Here is a 25,028-nt window from a genome sequence, read left to right as displayed (position 1 = left end):
ATGTAACCTCAATGTGCTCTCCAGTTACATTCCCAATTGTACTCTGCATTGTTCAGAGCAGTATTGCCATAGTCAAACAAAAATGAAGCAAACAAAAAATATTTAAACACGTACACTAAAATGTGATAGTTCAAAGAAAAACAAAATGATAACTAAATGCTTGAGTTTATGTTCCATAATACATACCGGTAGTTTACTTTGAGATCCACCAGGATCAGGAGAGTGGACCATACATTATTGGATCACTGTCTGTGTGGTAACGCTTTTCGAGGTCTTGATCAGCGTCTTCCTCAGACCAAGGTCCAGTCTTGTTTTTGTTTTCTCTTTGTATTCTGTATAATGTGCCTACATAGGAATCCAGATTTTTGAAAATGAAAATTCAGATGAAAATTGCAACTTGTTTGCCCTTTCAATGACGCTTTGTATGCCAGTTCATAGCTGTCTGTGTACAAATATATATTATCATGTGTGTGTTTTTTAGTATTATTTGTAAGACTAGACTTGCATTAAAGGGAAAACAAGAATAGCTTTTAATCTTTTCTTTAATATGAACCCATATGGTTTACAAAGATTCATTTCATGACCAAGTCTACTGGGTATATCTAATGTCTGCAAGCTGTTCTCAAAGTAGCCTAGGAGATTTACAGGCTCTATCTGTCTTTATTGCAAGTGGCACCATTGATTATTAAGCCTACGGCATGCATATTGCACATACAGAAGAAAAACCTGTTTTTCCTCGTATACATTTCTGTATGTACTGTAAATTGTAGCAGCTTATATGTATATCCTCGTTGGAGAGACTACCTCAGAACTGAATGGTCTGCTGCACCAAAAATATAATGCACCATATTTAATGTATATTGGTCATTTTCCATGAAGCATTATCATGGCAACCTAAATGTCATGTATGAATATGTAGGGAATAGGTTCTCATATTCATACATGATTCACATGAGGCCTCACATGGCAAAGCTGAGTGCATGGAACCTGAATGGTCAGCACATAGTCATGCCCCATCTGAGCTCCATTTTTAGATCCAGACACCAATTCAACCACCACAAATATTCAACCACATAAAAATAACACCCAAAAGAGAATACTTAAAATGTCAAGTGACGTATGCCTGGTACTTGCTGTCAGATTTCCGCCATATTCTTCTATTCTTCTAAAACCCAGTGCCAAGGGTTTCATACATTCCTGTCGTTACTGGTGATAAAGGGGTTTTCTGAGACTTTTATACTGATGACCTATCCTCTGGATAGGTCATCAGTATCTGATGACACTTTGGAACCCCTGCCAATTGGCTCTTCTCAAAAACACAGCACTGCACATTGTATAGCGGTTGTGATTGGTAGCGCATCTCAGCCCCATTCTTTTCAATGCTGCGCCTAGACCATGTGACCGGTGAACGTGACGTCATGTGGCCAAGGCTAAGCTGTGCTACTGCGATGTCAGACCCCCACCAATCAGACACTGATGAGCTATTCAGAGGATAGGTCATCAGTATAAGTCTGGAAACCCTCTTTAATACTTGAAGCTACTAATTTGTGGGTCACATACAAAGAATTTGAGGGCTACATAGGTGTATCTTAATAGGCTTCTGCAGGACTAAAACATTGACTGCCTAATCTATTTTTTGACTGAAGAAGGTCTTGGGGGCTGTGGCTGACAATCTTTGTGTTCTACTACAGAAAGTACAGAGGGGGGAGGCTCCTTCTACAACCAGTTGTCTTCCATCCAGACATTGGGTTGTGCAGAGGGGAAGAGGAATGGGGGCAAGGCTGATCTCCTGGAACTAAAGAGAATATATATATATTTTTATTGTCATTTAGGCCTCTTTAATACTTAATAATTGAAGCTACTAATAGTTTGTAGGTCACATACAGAGAGTTTGGGGGCTACATATGTATATCTTAATAGGCTTCTGCAGGACTAAAACATTGATTGCCTATCCTATTTTTGGCAGAAGAAGGTCTTAGGGGCTGTGGCTGACTTTCTTTGTGTTCTGCTACGGAAAGTACAGAGGGAGAGGAGGCTCCTTCTACAACCAGTTGTCTTCCAGTCAGACATTGGATTGTGCAGAGGAGAAGAGGAATGTGGCTTATCTCCTGGAACTAAATGAAATTATATATATATTTTTTTTAATTGTCATTTAAGATAACATGAGATCAAACGAGATGGAGAGATTAAGGGAGGAAAAGCTTGGATAATTTTTTTGCATTTTCTATTTTTAGTTTTCCTTTAAGCCAGAGAATCCTCTTATTGAAATGTTGGGCTATAAAATAATTATGAATAAAGTGGAAGGAACCCCTCTTTTTGCAGCAGTGCAATCCTTCAGTTTGTTCTATCGTGCTACGCACAGCCGGTAGCTGCCACCCACTGATAATGATCATATACAATGTTTTTGAGAACTTGATATGTTTGTTCGGGTACAGATTGTCTCTGCTGTTAATAAAAGACACAGATGTGAAATGTTTCTCGACAATTAAATCTGTAATTACTGGATCATCACGTTTCTCATAAGTCGCCGCTCTTCGTTGCCGTCAATGTGTATAACGGCGTGAAGATTTGCATAGGCCATTAAATATTTATACTCTGGTCTGAAGTGGCAACTGAAAATATATCTTGGTCTTCATTGCCTATTGCAGATTTGGCACTTCTGCTGAGAAAGGTGCTGTTGATTAAACATGAAGGGAAAGCATAGACTGCTCGGGGAGAGCTATCCTGGCCAGGCAAATAGTCTGGGCAGAATTGTCTCCTACGTAGCATGAAGCCAGTCTGATTACTCTCGTACCCTTATTTCCAGACTGAAGGTCACCAATTTGTCCCAGTCTGATCTTTTTTTTTTTTTTTCTTTATTTGTCCTGAACAGAATTATTGTTTTAGAATCCCACAAACAGGGATATTTCAGTAGGATTTAAAGGGGTTGTCTTACTTCAGCAAATGGCATTTAAAAAGTTAATAAAAGGCACTTACTGATGTACTGTGATTGTCCATATTGTCTCCATGCTGGCTGGATTCATTTTTCCATCACATTATACACTGCTCGTTTCCAGGGGTTATGACCACCATGCAATCCAGCAGCGGTGATCGTGCTTGCACACTAGGAAAAAGTGCTGGCTTGTGCACACTACTGCGGTATGCAAGCACGACCACTGCTGATGGATTGCAGCAGGGGCTGACTGGCAACTTTTGGCCCAGGGGGCAAGTAACACCCAGAGGCCCACTGAGCCCCCCCCCCCCCCCACTTTCGTCAGCCATGTAAATTAGAACACAGTAAAACAAAATAAACTAGGCATGCTCCGATATATCGGCCGCCGAAACACATCAGCCGAAAATTGCATTTTTGGTATAATGCCGAAAGTGTCATTTTCTGGCTGATACAGTGTTGCATCCGTGTATTCTCTCCTCCCCGCTGGGCGCTGCTCTGTGTCCCCCCCATGACACTTGATGACTTTTGCAGGAGAAACTGTATATTGTGTGGCACAGTGTAGGCTATATGTGTATAACATAAACATATTTCATTTGAAAACTTACAGTTACTTGACCCTTGGGGATCTCGGACGCCACTTCCACGCTTTGGCCGGGGGCTCGGCGGAGCTGATGTTGTGTTTTATCCTAATGAGAAAGATTTCATAATAAGGATTTGGAGAAGGGGCAGAGGGGTCACAGAGCAGGGAGAGGCTGGGGCTGCTACTAGGGGGTCATACCATGGGGGAGTAATAAAGCCCACCATAATGCCCCACCCCCCCAGTAGAAATAATTCTCCTTATAATAGACAGTGCACAAAATACCCCCTTGTAATATCCCCAGTTGAGCTAATGTCCCCATAGTGCCCCCTATAATGTGCCAGTAGCCAGATAGGGCCCCCTATAATGTGCCAGTAGCCACATAGGGCCCCCCTATAATGTGCCTGTAGCCATATGCCCCCCCATAATGTGCCAGTAGCCATAGGTCCCCTATAATCTGCCAGTAGCCATAGCCCCCCCTATAATCTGCCAGTAGCCATAGCCCCCCTATAATCTGCCAGTAGCCATAGCCCCCCCTATAATCTGCCAGTAGCCATAGCCCCCCCTATAATCTGCCAGTAGCCATAGCCCCCCTATAATCTGCCAGTAGCCATAGCCCCCCCTATAATCTGCCAGTAGCCATTGCCCCCCTATAATCTGCCAGTAGCCATAGCCCCCCCGTAATGTGCCAGTAGCCATAGGTCCCCCATAATGTGCCAGTAGCCATAGGTCCCCTATAATCTGCCAGTAGCCATAGCCCCCCTATAATCTGCCAGTAGCCATAGCCCCCCCTATAATCTGCCAGTAGCCATAGCCCCCCTATAATCTGCCAGTAGCCATAGCCCCCCCTATAATCTGCCAGTAGCCATAGCCCCCCTATAATCTGCCAGTAGCCATAGCCCCCCCTATAATCTTCCAGTAGCCATAGCCCCCCTGTAATCTGCCAGTAGCCATAGGTCCCCCATAATGTGCCAGTAGCCATAGGTCCCCCATAATGTGCCAGTAGCCATAGGCCCCCCCTATAATCTGCCAGTAGCCATAGGCCCCCCACTAATGTGCCAGTAGCCAGATAGGGCCCCCCCACTAATGTGCCAGGAGTAGCCAGATAGGGGCCCCTCTATAATTTGCCAGGAGTAGCCAGATTGTGCCCCCCTGCCCCCCACCCCCCACCCCCCTCATAAAGTGCCAGCCCAGTAGCCAGATTAGGGGGGGTCCCCCTATAATGTGCCAGGAGTAGCCACCACTAGCCAGATTGTGCCCCCCTGCCCCCCTGCCCCCCACCCCCTCATAAAGTGCCAGCCCAGTAGTAGCCAGATTAGGGGGGCCCCCCTATAATGTGCCAGGAGTAGCCACCACTAGCCAGATTGTGCCCCCCTGCCCCTCACCCCCCTCATAAAGTGCCAGCCCAGTAGTAGCCAGATTAGGGGGGGCCCCCCTATAATGTGCCAGGAGTAGCCACTAGCCAGATTGTGCCCCCCTGCCCCCCCTCATAAAGTGCCAGCCCAGTAGTAGCCAGATTAGGGGGGGCCCCCCTATAATGTGCCAGGAGTAGCCACCACTAGCCAGATTGTGCCCCCTGCCCCCCACCCCCCTCATAAAGTGCCAGCCCAGTAGTAGCCAGATTGGGGGGGCCCCCTATAATGTGCCAGGAGTAGCCACCACTAGCCAGATTGTGCCCCCATGCCCCCCACGCCCCTCATAAAGTGCCAGCCCAGTAGTAGCCAGATTAGGGGGGGCCCCCCTATAATGTGCCAGGAGTAGCCACCACTAGCCAGATTGTGCCCCCGTGCCCCCCACCCCCTCATAAAGTGCCAGCCCAGTAGTAGCCAGATTAGGGGGGGGCCCCCCTATAATGTGCCAGGAGTAGCCACCACTAGCCAGATTGTGCCCCCGTGCCCCCCTGCCCCCCACCCCCCTCATAAAGTGCCAGCCCAGTAGTAGCCAGATTAGGGGGGGGGGGCCCCTATAATGTGCCAGGAGTAGCCACCACTAGCCAGATTGTGCCCCCGTGCCCCCCACCCCCCTCATAAAGTGCCAGCCCAGTAGTAGCCAGATTAGGGGGGGGCCCCCCTATAATGTGCCAGGAGTAGCCACCACTAGCCAGATTGTGCCCCCGTGCCCCCCTGCCCCCCACCCCCCTCATAAAGTGCCAGCCCAGTAGACTACTGGGCTGGCACTTTATGAGGGGGGTGGGGGGCAGGGGGGCACGGGGGCACAATCTGGCTAGTGGTGGCTACTCCTGGCACATTATAGGGGGCCCCCCCCCTAATCTGGCTACTACTGGCAGTAGTAGCCAGATTAGGGGGGGCCCCCCTATAATGTGCCAGGAGTAGCCACCACTAGCCAGATTTTGCCCCCTGCCCCCCACCCCCCTCATAAAGTGCCAGCCCAGTAGTAGCCAGATAGGGACAGAAATAAAGAAAAAAAAAAAAATGTCAGTCAGACATACTTACCTCCCTGCTTCTCTGGACTACTCCGGTCCCGCGTCCAGCCAGGCGCCAGCACACACTGCATACTGCAATCACTTTACGGCAGCGGCTCAGTTAGGCCGCAGGACCGGCGCGATGACGTCATCGCGCCGATGACGTCATCGCGCCGCCTGCGCCGGTCCGGCGGCCTGTCTGATAGGCTGCCGCAACACGCCTCCACTGCTCCCCTGCTCCCCGTCTCCCTGGCATAAAGCGGATGTTTATTCCGGCCCGGCCGGCCGGGACAGCAAGCCAGGGAGGCCCGGGGGGCAATTGCCCCCCTGCCCCCCGGCCCAGTCCGCCCCTGGATTGCAGGGTGGTCATAACCCCTGGAAACTAGCAGTGTATAATGTGATGAAAAAATAAGTCACGCCAGCAAAGGAAGCAATATGGACAATCACAATACATTAGTAAGTGCCTTGTATTAATTTTCTCTACATGATAAACGCTATTTGCTGAAATTATGTTTAAAATACATAAATATGTAAGGGATATGCCTGAATCTTAAAGGGGTTGTCCGGCTCCCCTACAAAAAAAATAAAAAATAATCTGACCACTGGAAATCTGCTCCATTCCAGCTCCAAGGTTCCCATCTTGCTGCTTCTGGTTCCCAGTGGACCTGAAGTGACAATGTCCTTTCCATGGTCACTTTGCCATCTGCAGCCATTCATCGGAGATGTGTCCTCGGGCAGCATGTGAGAGCAGAGATTGGTTCTAATGATTGTTAATGTGCGAGGCCAGATTGGATGTAATTATTTGGAAAGCATGTCAACATGTGCAGCATTGGTTGGTCAATACGTGCCGTTATCGACTGTACAAACTTACCCAGTACCATTACATGCCATTATCATTCATATGGCATCTTATGTGGCAGAGGGGCCTTAGGGCAACCGCAAACACCAGGGCCCGGGTGCAACTGTCACCTCTGCACCCCTATAACTATACAGCTGCCAGTAAGTTATTGGCTCATTTGGTATCTGTTTGTTGCATGTGGTCTCTAAATAGTCTGAATTTGTACCTGCATGATATGAGGCTTGGACATTATAACCTCGTACCAGGCGATTGCTCTGTATCTTTAGCATTCTTGCTTAGAGTTTTGTGGACTCTAGACAAAGTCTTTTCTTTCCTATAAGCAACACTATTCTCGCCTATGGGATGTGCCTGGTATTGCAAATGAGTTATTTGCATGTGTGTAAAGCTGAGCTGCAGTACCATAAATAAACCTATGGATAAGAGAGGCGCTGTTTCCCTTGTATCTAATCTAAGGCAGCTGTTTTCGTCAATTTAATGTATTGTTTTTCTTTATAATGTTCATTGAGTATTTTTTTTATGTTTTGTGATGAAGTTGACCATGTGTCAATTCTATATAATCTTTTACAGAATTATAGCATTGTAATGTGCTGTTTAATGTAACAAGTCCCTTATGTTTTGTCTTTTTTTGCCCAGTTGTAGGACAAGTAACAGGAAGAGTTTAATTGGCAACAACCAATCTCCAGCTCACCCCCGACCCCACTCTCCTCTTTCTGCTCATACAGGTATGTATAACATAATCATTTTCAAAGGTTTCTTGAAAATCAACTTTAATGAAAACATTTTTAGAAAAAGGAGGCCTTTTACATAGGCCCATAATTACCTGAAAAGACTGTGTGGTGGCTTATGTGAAAGGCTTGCCGATCAGTTGACAAATAACTTGCTAATTTGTTGGCTCGGAGGCAGCGTTGGACGGGGGTCCCGGAACCCAGAAGAAATAATTATCGGGGCCAAACTCCCATATCTTTAATAAAGTCTAATAGGTTTTGATTCAAAATAGATTTTAGTGGCAAGTGGTTGACTCCAAAGGCAGCTCCAAATGGGTTTTTCTCGAGGACTTTTGAGGCCTACTATGGTGTTAAAGCAGGAATCGGCAACATTCGGCAGTCAAGCTGCGGTGAAACTACGATTTCCAGCATGCACACTTGCTTGACTGTTCTTCCATAGAAATTAGTGGAGCATACTTGGGAGTTGTAGTTTCACAATATCTGGAGGTTGCTGATCGCTGTGTTAGAGCCTGGGCCCACCTCTTGTACTCAGATGGGCCAACTGACGTTGCTTGTCGGATCCTTTCTGCGGACATAAAAATTATTTTCTCGGTAGCATATCACCGGTCAACAGAGGTTATGCTGCAAACTGTATAGGGGAGGAATGATCGTAGTAATGATCGTTTTTCTCACATTCAGTTTGTATTGGGGCATGTAAAAATTAATGCTGATTGACCAGCATAATGTCAATCGATGCTCATTCGGTGCTGAAATTGCCCTGTGTAAAAGGACCCTAAAGGGCTGTTGCTCTTCTGGGACAGTAAAGCACTAATTGTTCCATGAATTATATTCTACAGTTTTAAAATCGGCTCCTCGATCTGAATACTTTTGCAATTGCATATAATTAGAAATTCAGCATAGCCACTGAGTTATTCAATAAAAATATCTGTATAGCGCTTGCTCTTAGTTTTTTTTGTTTTTTCTTACTTCCTTGTGATCTGTTCACTGAAATGGCCGCACATGCTCAGTTTCATCCTTCAACTTCCTCCTGAGCTGTGATAGGCAGAGCATGGACACGCCCCCTAAGCTGCAGCAGAAAAGACACTCCCTTGAGCTTTTAGCTTGATATAAATTTAGCAGAGCAATAAATGGGGAGATCTCTGGATCCATGTGAGGTACAGGGCTGGTTCTAGCTTTGTTAGAAAGAGCGTGTCATGTACTATAGGATCTGATTTTTAAAATTATTCATGGGATAACCCTTTTAAGGCTGTATCACACCAGCCGATTCATAGTTACAGTATATAAGGCTGAAAAAGGACATTTGTCCATCCAGTTCAGCCTGTTATCCTGCAAGTCGTTTCAGAGGAAGGCAAAAAAAAAACTGTGAGGTAGAAGCCAATGTTTCCCACTTAAGGGGAAAAACATTTCTTCCAGACTCCAATCGGACAATCGGAATAACTCCCTGGATCAACGACCCCTCTCTAGTAGCTATATCCTGTAATATTATTGCACTCCAGAAATACATCCAGGCCCCTCTTGAACTCTTTTAGTGAACTCACCATCACCACCTCCTCAGGCAGAGAAGTCTATAGTCTCTTACTGTAAAGAATCCTCTTCTATGTACGCAGCCCCCTCGTCACAGTCCTGGGGATAAATAGAAGATGGGCGAGATCTCTGTACTGACCCCTGATATATTTATACATACTTATTAGATCTCCTCTCAGTCGTCTTTTTTTCTAAAGTGAATAACCCTTATTTTGATCATCTTTCAGGGTACTGTAGTCCTCCCCATTCCAGTTATTACTTTAGTTGCCCTCCTCTGAACACTCTCCAGCTCTGTCTGCCTTGTTCACAGGAGCCCAGAACTGTACACAGTACTCCATGTGTGGTCTGACTAGTGATTTGTTAAGTGGTAGGACTATGTTCTCAACACAGGCATCTATGCCCCTTTTGATCTAACCCATTATCTCATTGGCCTTGGCAGCAGCTGCCTGACACTGGTTTCTACAGCTTAGTTAGCTGTTAACTAAAATTCCTAGGTCCTTTTCCATGTCAGTATTACCCAGTGTTTTACAATTTAGTATGTACGGTGACTTGCATTATTCCTTCCCATGTGCATAACCTTACATTTGTCAGTGTTAAACCTCATCTGCCACTTCTGTGCCCAAGCCTCCAATTTATCCAGATCGCTCTGTAGTAGTATACTGTCCTCTTCCGTGTTAATCACTTTGCACAGTTTAGTGTCATCTGCGAAAATTGATATTTTACTATGCAAGACTATTTATCAATATCATTAATAAATATATTGAAAAGAATAGGGCCCAATACTGACCCCTGAGGTGCTCCACTAGTGACAGTGACCCAATCTGAGTATGTACCATTAATAACCACCCTCTGTTTTCTATCACTGAGCCAGTTACTTACCCACATACAGACATTCTCTCCCAGTCCAAGCATTCTCATTTTATATACTAACCTTTCATGCGGTACAGTGTCAAATGCTTTGGAGAAGTCCAGATATATGACATCCATTGATTCACCACTGTCAAGTCTAGAACTTACCTCCTCGTAGAAACTGATTAAATTAGTTTGACATAACCGATCCCTCATGAAGCCATGCTGATATGGCGTTATTTGCTTATTTTTCATTGAGGTGCTTCAAGATAGCATCTCTTAGAAAACCTTCAAACAGTTTACCCACAACAGACGTTAAACTTACTGGCCTATAGTTTCCGGGCTCTGTTTTTGGACCTTTTTTGAATATTTGCACCAAATTTGCTATGCACCAATCCTGTGGAACACTCCCTATCAGTATAGAGTCTGTAAATATCAGAAATAAGGGTCTGGCTATGACATTACTTAATTCCCTTAGAATACGGGGGTGTATGTCATCTGGTCCTGGCGATTTGTCTATTTTAATCTTTTTAAGATGCCGCTGTACTTCTCCTGGGTCAGACAGGGCACTTTTAATGGGGAATTTACTTTTACATTCTGTATTTCATCTCAGTGAATACAGTGGAAAAAACATATTTAATAGCTTTTCTTTTTCCTCATTGCTGTCTGCAACTCCCCCTTCATTACTCTGTATTGTGCCGACACTTCGAGATTTATACTTTTTACCATTTATATAAGTTAAGAACATTTTAGGGTTAGTTTTGCTCTCTTTAGCAATTAATCTCTCGGTCTCTAGATTGGCTGCTTTTATTTGTTTTTTACATATTCTATTTTTTTCCTTATACTTTTTCAGTGCTTCCTCGCTACCCTCCTGTTTTAGTGATTTAAATGCTTTCTTTTTGTCATTTATTGCTTTCTTTACAGTTCTGTTTATCCACGTTGTTTTTTTCTTGTTCCTTAACCTTTTATTCCCATAAGGTATGTACCTCTCACAATTAGATTTTAGGATGCTTTTAAAAATATCCCATTTTGTGGCTGTATTTTTATTTTTGAAGACTTTGTCCCAGTTAGTTAGGCCTATGGCTACATTTAGCTTGTTTTAAGTTTGGTATTTTTGTTCCTCCCTGAAGAAATGCTCTTTTGAATGACAATTAGAAGGTTATTACTTTATGGTCATTATTTCCCAGGTGTCCCCCAACTTGCATATCTGCTGTTCTGTCAGGTCTATTGTTTAATATTAAGTCCAGTATGGCTGTCCCTCTAGTCAGGGTCCTAAACCAGTTGGGAAAGGTGATTGTCGCAGAGAAAGCGTTCCTTGCCTGCTCGCTAGGGGAGGAGACCGCAGCTATTACATGCAGCGATCTCCTCCACAGCATTGGGAGGAGCGATCGTTATGCCATCTCTCACCATGCTGTCTAGTTATTTGCCGGCAGCAGAGAGTGATTAGACAGCACAATCTGCCTCCAGCAAATCGTGATCTTTCAACATGCTGAAAGGTCACAAGTGCCCCATGAATGATTGTTTTCTCGTTTATCGGGTAATCGGTGACAGTATTAGACTGCCACATGATCACTAACGAGCGTTACTACAGATGCTCTTTATTGATTATCTGACAGAAAATCTGCCGATGTAATACAAGCTGTACTGTAAGGCTTCAAACTCATACAAGCTGTAGTTTCCCATAGCCATGCTCTAGATTTCACATTATAATGTTAATGATGTTTATGGATGCTGGAGTTTTTGGCAAACTTTACCTTTTGGACAGCAAAGATAAAATAACAGATTTTCAATTCAGAGTTTATGATCCGTAACCAGACCGCTTGGCATTTCTGGGGCTACAATCAATTTAGTAGTAAACAAAGCTCTCGCAACGCTAGTGGCTTGGGGTTGAGCTCTGACGGATGTGAATCTAATCTGATCGGGAACATATTTCTGCAAACTGGCACAGAACACTTGAGAAATAGTGGCAGATTACGGTATCTGTTCCAGTGCCATCAACTTTCTTGGCAGTGGAAAGTTTTCTAGATCCACCTAAAAAAATAGAGAAAATTCTCTGTGGTCACTCATTTCAAGGACTTATTGTTGTGGATATTCAAAATCAGATGTAAAAGTAAGAATATGCAAGAAGGGGCAGATTTATCATGTTCTTCTGAGGTAAATACATAGGGGGAGATTTATCAAAACTGGTGCAAAGAAAACCTTCCAAAAGGAGCTCTGAAGAATGAAAGGTGGAATCTGATTTCTATGGGCAACTAAGCCAGTTTTCCTTTGTAGTATCTCCCCCATAGACTGTTAAGGCCAAATGCATATTTGAGGCATTTGTGCCACTGTTTCCAACATATATGTGTGTGTTAGAAAAAGTGGGTGAGCTTCACACTGATTGGGCCTCATTTATTGAAGTTTGCCTTACTATTTCTTACTGCTATTTGTTTTAGGCCTCTTTCACACTACCGGTTTTTTAATTTTCGTTAAACGGAAAAACGGAAACTGAAACACAACGGAAACAAAAAAAACTGAATAACGGATCCATGAAAAACGGACCGCAAAACACTGAAATAGCCATACGGTAGTGTGAAAGAGGCATTAAAGAAACATTAGACCTACAACTATGCTCTACTGTTTTCTTCAGGATCATCCATAAAACGCTGCAGTCCGACAGTCCTATAGAAATCGTGCAGGCATGATAGGCGTTTAAGTGGTTTTCTGGGATTATTATACCACGGACCTATCCTCTGGTCCAACATCCAGGACCCCGCCGATCAGCTGTTTCAGAAGGCACGGGCGCTCCTGTGAATGCCACTGCCTTTTATCTGCTTTTCCTAGGCAGAGTGACAACACCTCAATCAATCAAGTGGCCTAGGAGCAGCTCAGCCCCATAGAAGTGAATGGAGCTGAGCTGCGATACCAAACACAGCCGATATACAATGTACGACGCTGTGCTTGGTGAGAAGAGAGAACGCCATGGCACTCACTGGAGCGCTGGTGCCTTTTCAAACAGCTGATTGGCAGGGGTCCCGGGTGTCGGACCCCCACCGATCATATACTGATGACCTATCTAGAGGATAAGTCATACGTAAAAAAATAAAATCTCAGAAAACCCTTTTAGGGTCTATTCACACGTCCGCAAAATGGGTCCGCATCCGTTCCGCAATTTTGCGGAACAGGCGTGGACCCATTCATTTTCAATAGAAAACGTAGGCTACAGCAGCATCTCTAAACGAGTTACCTCTTTATTCAGAATTCCATGCCACGGTGTACAAATAAATGCAACGTTTCGGCTACATCTAGCCTTTGTCAAGCATGCTTGACAAAGGCTAGATGTAGCTGAAATGTTGCATTTATTTGTACACCGTGCCATGGAATTCTGAATAAAGAGGTAACTCATTTGGAGATGCTGCTGTAGCCTACGTTTTCTATTGCCTTCATCTTGACCGCCTTGGATCTGGGGTCTTCAGCTCAGCTGCTGCATTCCTACAACTACAGCTCTTGAAAGCCTTTTGTGTGCTGCTCCTGCCTTCCGTTTTCTTCCATTCATCTACAATGAATCTGGAATGTGCTGTCCACATCCGGATTTGCGGATCCGCACTTCCGTTCCGCAAAAAAATAGAACATGTCCTATTCTTGTCCCCAATTGCGGACAAGAAAAGGCATTTTCTGAGAGAGTTCCGGCGATGTGCGGTCCACAAAATGCGGAACGTACATTGCCGTTGTTCGTGTTTTGCAAAACACATGCAGACGTGTGAATGGACCCTTAATCTCCTGGTAATTTGCCTAGCGGCTAGATGAAGGGGTGGGTCTCCGCTGGGTGGGCAGGACGTAGTGATCTTTTTGCGTGGCTACAGAGGTGGGGAGGCTGTTGCTCCAGTCAGTTGTCATACAGTCTGTCACATCAGTGTGAGGAGGACAAGGAACAATAATCCCAGCCTGCTGGAAATTTCGTGATGCATTGTTGTCTTCAAGCAACCCTCTTCCGATTCACCACTGAGTTCTGGCGCACTCAGTGCTCCAATGAAGCAAGGCCAAGTGTACCCTGCTTTTCAGCCCTGAAACTTTGAGGCAGTGGCATATTGCAAGAGCTCAGGTCGGTGAGATAATAGGACCAGCTTGATTTCTCTAAAGTGTCTCCAATCCTTGACCGCAGACCAGCATCCATTTTGGCTAATATGGACACTGATAGAAAGCTCAGCAGCTGAACAGTGAGCTACCAGTGGTGGTTAGCATCTAAATGGTTCCTTTCAACGGGTAGTGCCAAGTTCATGATAGGGAATAACTAACTGACCTTGGGGGTCTGACCATAGGGACCCCCGTTTATCCTGAGAGTGGGGGGACCCTTTTCCCCAATCTGATATAGTAGCAGGTCAGGCATAAGCCCTGGCGCTCCATTCTCTCTCTATGGGACTGCCGGAAATAGCCTAGTGTTGTACTCTATTTCTGGCGGATCCATAGAGTGTGAATGGAGTGGTAGGACACATGCCAGAATGGGGGAACGGTACCTCTGTTCTCTGGATCGCGGTGGGCCCCCGCGATTGTTTACTTTTTAATTATCTTGGCACACCCCCTTTAAGATTTGTATCACTGGTAATCTGCTTCCACAAAGCGCTGTTCTCTGGAACCTGCAGAATTCTGAATTTAGCAGAAAATTAAAAATCCTCGAGCCTCCCCCCCCAAAAATTTTAATTTTTTTTTTTTGTACAACTATATTTTCTGCGTTGATTGCTATGATCTCTCTGCCCTGCTGTATTCTTTTCTACATCCCTTTATATCATATGCACTGTAGAAGAAATCCTTCAGTGAAACTTTCTGTTGAGAAGGCGCTATAATAAGACAGCTCATACCCAATCAGACTCCTAATTACTTTCATCTTGCTTTAAGCTATTCATCGTGATCAGCGGCACAGCCGGAGAATTGTCTTGAATCACTCCTCATATATGGAGAGCTGATAATTCTGTTATAAGATGTAGAGCTCGCTCTGTCTCATTACTGGGCCTTCCCTCTTACGATCTAAATAGAACGAGTTATTGCCCTTCATTTAAACAAAATTCACATTTCTAAATAAGCCTGACTTGCATTTTATTGCTGGGGTCTAGAGCTCACCCATATGAAAAGGGTCAATCACCCTTGCTGTATCCCATCCCTTACCAGGCCGCGATTTATAATATTTAAACAAACGTTTTAGGAAACAGAACATTCATTTTCCTTGGGAAATTAGTGCTTTAGTTTTAACCACCTTCCCTGTAGGCAAGGATTATATAGAGAAGGCCTCATGCAAATGGCCATATTATGACTTAAAGGGAATGTGCCATCAGAAAATGACCTATTGTTTAAATCACATTTTTATGTAAAATTGTATATAATCCTGCAGTTTGACCACTAGGCCTAAAATATGTTAAAGGGGATGTCCCATAAAAAATATTCTACAGTTTTCAAGCCAGCACCTGGATCGGAATACTTTTGTGATTGCATATAATTAAAAATGATGTATAGCCACTAAGTTATTCAATAAAATGCATCTGTATAGCGCCATCTGCTGTTGGCTCTTTTTCAAATTTCTCTGTCCTGCTCATTAAGACGGAAGCACATGCTCAGTTTCATCCTTCAGCTGTCACCAGCTGCAGTAGAAAGGATACCCCCCTGAGAGTGCATGCCCCCTGAGCTGTCAGCTTGAAATAAATGTAGAAGAACAATTGGAGCAATGAATGGGGAGATCTCTGGATCCATGTTAGGGTCCATTCACATGTCTGTGGTGTGTTGCGGATCCGCAACACACCCGGCCGGCACCCGCTATAGAAATGTCTATTCTTGTCCGCAGCTGCGGACAAGAATAGGACATGTTCTATCTTTTGCGGAGCTGCGTACCGGAAGTTCGGGGCCGAAACCCGGAAGTTCGGGGCCGCGCTCCGCAAATGCGGAAGCGTAGAGCACATAGTGTGCTCTCCGCTTCACGTCCGGGCCCGTAGAGAATGAATGGGTCCGCACCCATTCCGCAAAATTGTGGAACGGGTGCGGACCCTTTTGCGGACATGTGAATGGACCCTTAGTTACAGGACTAGCTCTGTTTTTTAGAACGAGATTGCCGTGTACTATGCGATATCTGATTTAATTTTTTAAGACACAATGGACAGGAGCTGACCCCATTGACTTGAGCTGTGATATCACCTATTGTGAATGGTGGATCCTGTGTTATCTATACAGAGGTGTTACTTGTCACTGTAATTCTGCCTGCATGATAATGGTAATGGCTACTGAAAAGTTACCTGTACAGAACATTTATACCAGTTTCCTTTTAAAAGGGAGTCTGTCATGTCCAAAATCACTTTCAAAGTAAGCAACCCTCCATGTAGGGTGGGTGCCCCAAACCATAACCACACCTTTCATGTGATAATCCAATACCCTAATCCTGAGGATGATTTCCTAAGGTTAGATCCAGTGGAGATGATGTCCCCCTGGTTTTATTTTATTTCACAACATCTGCCAATATTTTTAGTGATGACAAATAATTAATGATTGATATACATAGTATATTGCCACAATTCATATTAGATACTCATCAGGAGTAAAAAGCCAAACGACTACCAAATTAACTTCCCTTAATTAAAATAATTTTAATTAAGGGAGGTTAATTTGATAGGTGTTTTACATAGTTTATTGCTTGATTTATGTCATTATGAAATTAAATCCAGGGGACGTCATCTTCACTTGATCCATAAGGGTTTTGTGCACCATGGGTGGAGCCACCTGGCTTTTCCTGTGTCATTGCTACCGACCTTGATATCTCAGGGATTGTCAATCAAAAATAGGGAGGAACTGGGTGGCATTGCTGGCAGAGCAGTGGTGCACCCAAAAAAGCAGCCTCACCCTCCCTGCACCTCAAAAGTTATTTGCATAAAAAGAAAAAGTATTTCTTAGGATTTAGTGAACACATTTTGTGGTTATTTTTCAGGGCACCTACCCTAGGTGACCGTATGCAGACCGGAAAACCGATTTTTGGAGATGACACACTCCCTTTAGGAGTTATCCAGAATTTTGATATTGATGGCCTATCCTCAGGATAGGTCATCTATATCAGATCAGCGGGGGGTCTGACACCCAGCACTCCCCAGTGATAAATTGTTTGAAGAGGCCACTGCGCTGACCAGAACTCCAGTGGGTGCTCTGGTCTCCTCACAGTTTTTCAAAGTACAGCGCTGTACATTGGATAGAGGCTGTGCTTGGTATTGCAGCTAAGGCCCGTTTAATTAAATGGGACTGAGCTGCACATAGGACATGTGACATGACGTCACTGGAATGGAAGAGGTCTAAGGCTTCACAGAGCACTATGGCCTCTTCAAACAGCTGATTGGCATGGGTGCCAGGAGTTAGACCCCCACCGATCAGATATTGATGACCCATCCTGAGGATAGTCCATCAATATTAAAACCCCTTTAAGTTAAAGACATACTGGTAGATTTCTACAGGATTTGTGATAGAATCACTACCGTGGTTGAACAGGGTGGACTTATGCCTTTTTTGGACCATACTAATTATGAAACATAACCATGCATAAAATGTTCTATCTTTACTGGAGGGTAAGAGGCCAGAGTTTGGTTGCATGGAGTATTGCACTTTATTACTGCTGCCTAGTAAACTAAGGCTGATGGAGGACTTAGGACCTCACAACACTCAGCACAAGAGCTGTAAAAAAATTCATATGTGAATAGGCAGAGATTACTATGGTTTTTCAGAAGGGCAAAAAAAAAACATAATTTCAAACACTGTAGTTGGTAAATTTTGGACATGTAACCTCTGACCTGGCAACGTCCGAAATTCTGGATGTGATCACCCTAAGCTCTGCCCATTTACAGCACGCACCAAATTTGCCAGGACTGTCTCTCAAAATTAGGGGCAGTACCTGCAAAAAAAATTCAAATTAGCACAATCGCGTTTAGAAAATTGGGCAAAGACGGTATAACCTAGTCTTATGCCCGCACCGTGCATCCCAGTGTCAGCACTTACGCAGTGCATCTTCTAGTGCTCTCCAACTGAGCAACCTGCCATCTTGCGCCTGTGCTGCCTTCTGGTCTCAGTGCTGCTTGGAGAGCAGCAGAAGATCCACTGCGCAAGCACCAAGGCTGGGGCACATGGCTCAGGCATAAGAAGACTGGGCTAGACCAGAAGTCTAGCCTTGTCAATCCAGGGGAAGGAGGGAAGGACTTAAATGCAGGAAGTGTAACAATCTGGTGCTCCGAGTGCTCTGGCCAGCCCCTCAATGCTCCAGTAAGCTTATTTGCATATGAATAAAAACTCAATGTACTGTCATAATCAGGGTATAGTTTTTATCAGCATGATCAACACAAGCCGGCTGTATGCCTGGTTTAATAAGGTTGATTATGCTGACAGATGCTCTTTAAGGGCTCCTTGTGGTTGCAGTCTTTTATTTTTTATAGATAATAAATTGCTTTCTCCACGCTGGATGTTAGGTTGCAGTCGTACTTGGGCTTTTGTGCATGAGATGCTACAAACGTCCTTCAAGAGATCAGAAGTATTATAGATGACAAATGACAACCGGAGCTCAAAAGCTTCTAGCTAGATGTTTGCTGTTACATACTGAATCATTGTGTGCTCCTCAGTGTTCGTCAGTGCTTGTATCTCAGTCTGTTATATATTACATTATGCTGCCCTCTTTATTGCTTCTTATATAATGCATATATCACTGTGCTATTATCGTGTCTCCCTCACAACCATATGCTCATATGCAGTTACTGCGGTGGAGCTTCCTCTGTCACTTCTCATAAAATGCATCCATGATTCCGTCTGCATCGGCCATGTGTCTGTTTTATGATTTACTGCTAGAAATGAGAAACTTACACATTTCCATATACTGTTCCTATTTGTGTGTCTTGTGTCTTTTTTAACCTTTTGTTTGTTTTCTGTAGTTTTTTTATGTGCATATCCCAGGGAGAAGAAAGAAAGCGTTCCCCAAGCTTTTCTCTAGGAATGTTTTTCTTCTCTGCAGGGAAAATAGATCAAATCAATACTCTGATTAGTACGACTGTCAGGCCATGCTGGGAGTTTTGCAAAAGTTTCAAGTTACAGACCTTTTGTCTTTTCAGTGAAGCTGTCGTACAGCGAGACCCATGTATGTAGTTAAAGAGGATGTATATTAAAGCGGTTTTCCAGGACTTAAATATTGATGACCCTATAATATCTGATCGGTGGGAATCTGACTTCTGGTACCCACGCTGATCACCCATAGAAGGGGCCAGAAGATCAGCTGATTTCTAGGCCAGATTTTGTTTAAAAAGTAGTGTCTGACAACGGCTTACTACCCTATGCTCATTCATAACGCAGGCACACTCAGCCAAGTATGCATGTGAATGGGGGAGAGCCTTCTAAAGAATATGGCCAGTGCCAGCTTTTACCTTTTATGGCATATAGATTGGACCTCTGGGGCTTGCTCATATCTCAAGAACGCGGGCCCCGCTGCGAATGGAGAGAACGCCACACATGCGTGGTGTCCTCCCTATTCATTGCTTTGGGACTTCCAAAAATAGCTAAGCCAGTGTGCTTGGCTATTTTTGGAAATCTCATAGCAACGAATGGAGAGCAAGCCATGCATGTGTGGCCACATCTTTATTCACTGCTATGGGACTCGAGCCATTGCAGTGAAGGGGAGGGGTGGCCATGCATGCGTGGCTTTCTCACCACTTACTTTGTGGCCTTGTTCTTGAGTTACAAGCAGGTCCCAGAAATGGTACCCACACCTATTGGACATTTACAACATGTCCTATCAATATGCCATAAATATCCTTTGAGGATACTCCTTTAATGGAGGAATTGAGGATGACAACTGACAATCTTGCAGCCATGTCCATCGCCAGCTGAAGAATGAACACAATAGGTTCCCCTTCCCTTGTAGAACCTACTGGAACATGCTGCCATTGACAGTGCTGGATTACTGCCGGTCATCATAAACGGAGCACACATTCATTGACATCCTCTGCATGGGAGATATGTGTATGACCGTGCCATTTCCTGGCATGTTATACCTGCAAGGGGCTGATTTTGGTATCATTTGAAGTGGGTTCGGCCACCTCTCATTATTTAGAATTTCCACCGTCGTAGTTGCCAGCAGTTTACAATATCAATTATAATTAATCCTCTTATTCCCTTGGTGCTAATGTGCATTCGGTGCATCGCAAACACTTGTTTTTTCCCCCACCGTAGACAGCTATTAAAAGTGCATTAATAATGAACGGAGTGAGATCAACATATGTCTTTTCAAAAAGATTTGCATTTCTTCCCTCTAAAGTGAAGATGTACTACTTTGCTCATCTAATTACCAAACAATGAAACCGTTTAATTAATCTAGATATCCATTTCTTAACAATAACGACTTCCCAAATGAGGCACCCTGTGTGTGGCAATGGTGGGGAGCGCCAGTTTGCTATGCTGATTACCTATTCATTTCGCCACTTCTCCCCCAGGAAGACTGAGTTAATTACCTGCCCGCCACTTAGTGTTACTTTAGCGGGTCACAAATATTAACCGTAATCCCTGCAGTATATCGACATTATCGCACAACTGAATACATTCAACAGCCAAAAAAAATCCCTGGGAACAGCAGGATTTAAGTAATAAGCGAGCCTAGCACATATGGGCAGGGAATTCACTGGCTCCAGTTTTCATTTAAAAGTCTCTGGGGTATTAACTTGCAGATGGGTGGATGAATGCGGAGCGCAAAATGCTGGAAGATGAAGGTCACATATCAGACTTTTTTTTCTCTTATCTGACATGGGCTTTGTATGTGTATAGGTATGTGCAGCTTTATTGTGCATTTTTTCCTTTGATGATTTTTTTTAATACATTTAATAATTGTGTATATATGTATGTGTGTATGTGTGTGTGTATATATATATATAGTATTTCATTCGGGGGAGAAGTAAATTATTTAAATGGATGCACTATTTAAGACGAATATCTTAAACCAAGACATTTTGGTTTATTTTATTTGCATGTGCTCACCAGATCCTCAGTCCTAGTAAATCCATAACCATAGTGATCTATCCTTATTTCCAGATTTTTCCCTCAGATCTAGTAATCTTAAAGATGGCATAAGCTTAAACAGGCTGTCTAGACCTGCACTAGATCGGTCATAGAAGCGCTCAGCCTGGATGATGAATTTGGTGCAGGGATAGACACTTCTACTTAAAGGGAACCTGTCACCGGGATTTTGGGTATAGAGCTGAGGACATGGGTTGCTAGATGGCTCCTAGCATATCCGCAATACCCAGTCCCCATAGCTCTGTGTGCTTTTATTGGGTAAAAAAACAATTTGATACATATGCAAATTAACCTGAGATGAGTCCTATACATGAGATAAGTCAGGGACAGGACTCATCTCAGGTTAATTTGCATATGTATCAAATCGTTTTGTTTTTTTTTACACAATAAAAGCACACAGAGCTATGGGGACTGGGTATTGCGGATGTGCTAGCGGCACAAAATCCCGGTGACAGGTTCCCTTTAAAGGCTGTGTCTGTATTGCGGCCCGCAAACAGCAGGACCGCAACATATGGGCACCGGCCGTGCGCACATGGTACCACAGATAAGAGCCCATTCACTTGCATTGGTCCACAATCCGAAATAAATAGACTATGCTCTGTTTTTTTTGCGGTGGAGATGAAGGGCAGATCCTTTCAAGTTAAATGGTTCTGCATGCGTCAGCGCAGGCCACACGGACAATTTGCAGTCCCAATGCCCGTGCATGAGTCCGAACTCTATACCAACTATTGTTTGCTTACTTTGAGACCGATTTATGCCAGAATTGCACTGAAATTGTTGCAAAAGAAAACGATTTGAGCTGTATTCTGACAGTTTTTTGCTGGTTAAAATGTGGTTCATGTGGGTTGGGTCCCTAATAGATTGGCAGATTTATCACAGTGGTTGATGCTAGATGATAAATCTTGAGCACCTTTAGACTTGGGATACACTGCAACTTTTTGTAGCGCTACTGATAGATTTTAAAGGCATCTTTGAAGGGAAAGCGTAAAGCCTAGAGCTTCTAAGAACACGAAGATGGAGGTTATGGACTCCGCCTTCAGCCCCTGCTCTAGGTGAGGCACAGTGTATAATTTTTTTTCTGGAGTAGTCCTTTAAAGGGATTTAGAAGCCCACATTAGGAATCCTGATGAGGCCCTGAACATCAGCATATGTTTAGCTGACAGGAGTGAAACCTGATGACAGAATCCCTTTAAGTACCGGTAAATATAAATTGGCCCCATCTGCAGATGCGTTTATGCCAAAGTATGAACACAGAAGTTTTTGCAATTTTTTTTGTTTATGCTTCGCTGATCCTTACATGCTTTTCTTTGCCTTCCCCCAACGTAAGTTAACAAGTCTTCTCCAGACAAATGATGCTAGCACTGTCAGGCAATATTAGGTTAGGATGGTATTTAGCTTCCGGCTATGGAAGTAAACATAATTACAGTATTTGTTTCCATTATCATTTTTGCCTTCCTCTTTTAAGTTAAATCCAAATAGATTGAATTTAGAAAATAAATCTTTACATTTTTATTGAGCTGAGATTTAATGTATTTAAAAAAGGAAGATAAGCATATTATGTCATGGTGGGTCCAAACTTGAAGAAGAGCTCCTGCAGAGATATATGAAGCATGTTAAATGGAGGAATAATATATTGCTTTTAACTGCAGTGCAAATGAAGATAACATTGTCCACCATACACATTTTCAGTGGGATCTGGCAACAATATAATATATATGAGGAGCTCCCAACTCTTCCTGAACAGATGAGGTCAGGAGAAAGAAATATCAGGAACATTGAATTTCTGTGCCTGGTTGGGAGATGAGCTGCCTTCAGAGGTGTCTGACAGTAGCTTTCTCCTCTCTCCCCATTAGAAACACATGCATGCTCAGCCAAACAGAGCATGTACTGTATGTATAGGAGGAGTCAGGAGAGATGGTGGTCGGCCAAGTGAGTGTCTGGTTGACAGCTATTGAATGTGTATGGGCACGTTAAGGGTCCCTTTATTTCCTACACCTAGAAATCAGTCAAGTTTGCTTAGGTCTACAGTTGCCACTTTCTACTACTGCTGTTGTAGTATTATTTTTAATGTATGAATATATGCAATAATGACATTTAAGCCCCGACCCTTGGACCACCCACAACATTCCCACTTTGGTAGAGTATTGCGTAAGCCCCACCACTTTACAGCCTGATTTGCAGGATTGTCTTAGCAGAATCTTGACTGTTGACAAGTATCAGTTAGCTCCCTCTAGTGGTGGCTGCAGGCAACCAACATTATATCTTAATTTAAATAAATGGGAAATCTTGGTGGACATTTACTAAGTAGAAGCTCCATTTTCAAAGCATGCCAAGCCCCTATGGCTTTGGTCCTAGCTCCTATCATTATGCATATGTTGGGCACCCCATAATATATCACTGTTTTTGGTGGTGGTCTTTAGGTTCTCTGACATTGCAGTATTTTCTATATTTAGTGCTTTTTCTCATCAGCAGGATATTGTTCAGAAGAGTTTGAGGTGTTTTTTATTTTTTTGCAGTCAGCAGGGGTCTAGTTGGTAACCTCCTTGGGATGACACAGATGACTTTCACTGGATGGTGTTCATCCATTCACAATTATGTCTCTTTACAAAGTCATTGCAAAAGTACAGGACACAGGTGATCTGCTTCCAACAGATGGTGATAAATAGATGTATGACTGGACACCAAGTAACAGGAATCATTAGAGCCCAGGGATGGTCTCGTGCATTAATCAAATGTGCTAAAGTATCTTAATTAATGAACACCACTGCTAGATGATTGGGGAACATAGTATTTTTTAACTTTTGAATCATGGTTGGTATTGTAATAACAAAAATATGCCTACGGTTTTATTTTTTCTTAAAATAGAAATACTTGTCAGAAAATGACCTATTGTTTAAATCAAGTTTTCATCTTGAACATATTTAATGTTTTTAATTCCATTATCTATATTTTAAAGACATCTTTAATTCCTTTACTTCTCACGCTGCTTATTGAGCCTAATAATTGGCTGGCAATCCTTGTTTTCTAGAGATCACTTCTCAGCAGTCATCCCCTTGTCATCACAGGCAGGATTATAATAGCAGATAAAGCATCTGTATGCATAATTTAGGATCCACTATTCACAATAAATGATGATGACTGCTTGTTTACTGCCCCTCCCTGTACAAGGACCTCTGCATAGGTCACAGAACATGTCTAGAAAGCTCTCCCTTAGATGTCAGAGTGATCTCCTGTCCATTGTACCTGTGGTTCATGTGGCTGCTGCAAGCACAGCAGCTAAGGCTGGATGGTTGCCCCCATGATCCTCTACAGAAAATAAAAGTAAAAGGTTTGAATTACTATAGAAAAATGTACATGATACATTCATTTCTAGGGTATGCTTACACAGGGCGTAACCATTGCGGATTTGCCACTGTGAATTTATGTGTTGGAACTCTACAGATTTCCACATTACCAGTATACATCTATACATTCACCTATACATTCAATTAAAAAGCTTGTATATAATGATTTGGTTTCTATTCGGTCACACTTCTTTACCTGATGTAAAACAGGGTTTATATACACATGCATGCCGACATATATTGGCCTCTGTTCACATCATGTTAAGATACTACATTGGAGGTATTCTTTGGCAGGATATCTGGATGCATGACTGTGACGTATCCCATTATATAGACATACATTGGGATATTTCAGTAAAATATATATATATATATATATATATATATATATATATAGTTATATATAGTGCATGTTACTTTTTATTTTTTTAACTGGATATCTTTGTGCCTATGCAACTATATTATAACCACACATTAAAAGCGATACAGATGTATCTGCAGTGGATAAAAGATTGCCCTTTGGGTGAATGTAGCGATATGGATGCCTTTGGCGTATACACCAGACGCTTTTCCTGAAGTAGTGTTCCTAACCAAATGTACGCTCTTAGCATGATGCCAGCACAAACTGGTGCCTGCCAACAAGCACAGCATCCATTATAATAACATTTCTTATAACCTGCCAACCAGTGGTCCAGAGATCCTCATAATCTGGCATGAAATGCAGTAAATTGTTCCATACTGGATTATCAGATACAT

General features: G+C 43.3%; 1 protein-coding gene across 5 annotated transcripts in view; it reads left to right on the top strand.

Moving 5' to 3' along the window:
* MAST4 (microtubule associated serine/threonine kinase family member 4) overlaps positions 1–25,028 on the top strand; it is a 550,772-nt gene that overhangs the window by 428,968 nt on the left and 96,776 nt on the right. For all 5 annotated transcript variants that reach the window (XM_044276133.1, XM_044276132.1, XM_044276135.1 and 2 more), the window contains one exon: positions 7,424–7,512. In XM_044276133.1, the coding sequence (XP_044132068.1) occupies positions 7,424–7,512 (89 nt within the window). The remainder of the gene's footprint in view (positions 1–7,423; positions 7,513–25,028) is intronic.

This window comes from Bufo gargarizans, chromosome 1 (assembly GCF_014858855.1).
Source record: "Bufo gargarizans isolate SCDJY-AF-19 chromosome 1, ASM1485885v1, whole genome shotgun sequence".
NCBI lineage: Eukaryota > Metazoa > Chordata > Amphibia > Anura > Bufonidae > Bufo > Bufo gargarizans.
This window is presented reverse-complemented; position numbering and strand designations above follow the sequence as displayed.